The following is a 3,087-nucleotide window of genomic DNA, read 5'->3' on the forward strand; positions in this document are numbered from 1 at the left end:
TCCGTTTAAAGAGTATTTTTTTTATTATTATTTCATAGACAAATAAACAACTAAGAACATTAATAACAATAACTGTATAATACACGTGAACTGACTAAAAACAACAAGGACGGAATCTGACTAAGTGCGCTGGCATGGTTCTTCGATGCCTTTTTATTTTCTATCATGTTATTCACTATTTGCTCCAGCATATCCAGAGGGACACGTCCGCTCTCCAGGACAGCGGCGTGGAAGTCCTTCACGTCAAATGCATCACCTACAAAACAAAAAAAAAGACACACATGTATATTTATGTAGATATGTATATATACAACTCCAAAGTAAGATTCAGTAGAGTGAATTATAAAAGTAATGTTTTAAATTAGAAAAGGAGACATCAAATTGGCACTACAATTGTTTTTGTGAACGGACGATATCCTTTATTCTATATTTCTTATAATGTTATGCAATCCAAACAATGTTATGTAATCGTGTCATGATGTATGGAAATGCGTAACAATTTTATAGTCTATTCGCTTTCTCATGATTTGAAAACACCACACACACACACACACACACACACACACACACACAGATGAGATCGTCAAGGCTGGAACCTCTTTGGTCATAGATCTGGCAGATGGGGACTAACCTGAAACTAAATTTTAAAACCATCAATAGTGTAAATCCGAGTGACGGGTTAAACAAAAACTCCCTTAAAAATAAGAACGACAATGTAAAGAAAAAATATGGAAGAACGCATCCATCACTGTACCTAAGGCTTTCTCAGCTTTCTTTCGCAGTTCTAGAATCTTCAGTTCTCCGAATTTATAAGCACAGGCCTGACCCGGGATGGTAATGTAGCGGTCAACCTCAATTGATGCTTGTTTCTCACTGAGGCCTGTGAAGTTGGTCAGGAGATCGATTCCATGCTGCCGAGTCATTCTGAGAGGTTAAAAGAAAAAGAACAAGTGGGTAAGTGGTAAGAAGAGAGAGGGAGGAGATATACATACATGCATGCAGATAATGAGTGAAAGATGAGAGAGTGGGGGAGTGAGGAAGAGCGAGAATGATAGAGAGAGAGAGATCTATATAGATAGAATGAATGGGTGAGCCCGTCTACCAAATCCACTCACAAGGCTTTGGTCGGCCCGAGGCTATAGTAGAAGACGTTTGCCCAAGGAGCGACGCAGTGTGACTGAACCCGGGACCATGAGGTTGGCAAGCAAGCTACTTACCACATAGCCACTCCTGCGTCTATGTATGTCTGTCTTTGCAATCTATTTTCACAAGCTGACTTTTTAAACTTATAATTCCCAAGGAACTGAGATGAAAGCCCTTGAGTACTTACTGTTTTGCATGGATTCCTGTATCAATGACCAGACGATAAGCTCGCAAAAGCTCAAATGCAAAACGACCGATCCTACAACAAAAAATATAATGAAATATGAGAACATGATTTTCTTTTTTAACAAACCAAATAAACCATTTTTTAAAATCTTTTACTTGTTTCACTCATTCGTCTGCGCCCATACTGGGGCATCGTCATAAGACCTTTAGAATAAATACCAAACTTAAAAAAACAAAACTCCATAAGTACTGGGGTCGTTTTGTTCGAGCAAACCTTTTCCAGGCAGTGCCCCAGCATGGCCTCGGCCCATTGACAAAAGAACAAGTAAAAGATTGAAGTTAAAAGGCAGAAATAAGAATCCTTTTATCCCTACCGGTCATAATCGGTTTTGTAAATCCCCATTTCTTCTCCAAGGAACTCCGAGTATAGGCCCCAACCCTGAAATAGAAATCATACGTTTATACAGTTCTATATTCAAGAGATGAGGAATTATGTACATTATTTACGTAATTTATATTTGACGGATAAGTGTTAACAAAAAACAAGATGAGGACAAATATCCGTCAAATGTAAATAATGTTCATACGTTTATGTCTTAATATAACAGTCGACTACTAAGGCTCATGTTTTCTGTAGAGTAATTTTGCTCAATGATTGACTGAGCATACATGGTATCCCAGGCCGTTTAACTCCAACACTGATAAATGTCCTGGGGCGGCCAGTTCATGATTCTGAGCAGGTATTTTACTTTACTGATCCCGGAACATTAAATAGCAATTTCACCTCTGTAGGATTTGAACACAGAACGTGAATATCCAGAACAATTACCGCCAGATTTTATTGGCCAATGCTTCATCATTTTCACCAAATCACCGTCCATGAGTTAGTATTATAATTCATCTGATCCCGGTTTGATGACAGACAAGGGCGATCTCAGTGGTTCAAACGGCTGGATTTGAATCCAGAGCGTAGATACGGCACACTGATGTTTATGTAGAAGAATGACTTACCTCAACAAATGCCGTGTAGAAAGGGAACTGATATGGAATCATGAAATAGTCACTGAGACTGCCTTTGGTCCTCCAAGACTGTTGTTTGGATCTGGCGAGGTAACTGGACTGTAAAGTAAATAGAGTTTGCGTTTTGATAAAGAGAACGTATAAATATATAAATTCATGCATACATGCACACGTACAAAGTGTTTGTTTGTCCCTCCACCATTGCTTTTCAATCGGTGTTGGTGTGTTTACGTCCCCGTAACCTGGCGATTCGGCAAAAGCGACGGATAGAATAAGTACCAGGCCTTAAAATTTATTTTTTTTCAAATAAATACAGAGGTCGAGTCATTCGACTAAAACATTCTTGAAGACGGTGCCCCAGCATGGCCGTAGTGACTGAAGCAAGTACCAAGATAAAAACGATTTGTGAGAATGGTATTGAGATAAGAAACAGATAAAGGGAGATGACGACGACGACGACGACGACGACGATGATGATGATGATGATGGTGATAATGATGATGATGATGATGATGACGATGATGACAACGATGGCATTTTTCACCATTCCACCGTCTGTCAGCACTGATTAGACAGATTTGAGTTCAAAGACATTTCGTTCCCCCACCCACCCTACCCCTTTTTATATCAGTTTGTCCTGCGTGTCCTTTAGTTTAAGATGTGGTGCCAAGATTTAACTGCTATTTCTAAAAGGTCGGGGTGATAAGGTAAAGCTAATGAAAGATAGGGCAATATATT

General features: G+C 39.2%; 1 protein-coding gene across 1 annotated transcript; it reads right to left on the reverse strand.

Annotated features, from left to right (window-relative positions):
- Positions 1–2,526, reverse strand: LOC106884006 (uncharacterized). Its single transcript, XM_014935184.2, has 5 exons — positions 2,341–2,526; positions 1,704–1,768; positions 1,331–1,402; positions 755–924; positions 1–256 (listed from the first exon to the last, which is right to left on the reverse strand). Exons 1-5 carry the CDS (start codon positions 2,509–2,511, stop codon positions 60–62), a joined length of 675 nt encoding a protein of 224 aa, XP_014790670.2. The 5' UTR covers positions 2,512–2,526; the 3' UTR covers positions 1–59.
- Positions 2,527–3,087: the final 561 nt, after the last annotated feature.

The sequence above is a fragment of the Octopus bimaculoides genome, chromosome 23 (assembly GCF_001194135.2).
Source record: "Octopus bimaculoides isolate UCB-OBI-ISO-001 chromosome 23, ASM119413v2, whole genome shotgun sequence".
In the NCBI taxonomy this organism is placed as follows: Eukaryota; Metazoa; Mollusca; class Cephalopoda; order Octopoda; family Octopodidae; genus Octopus; species Octopus bimaculoides.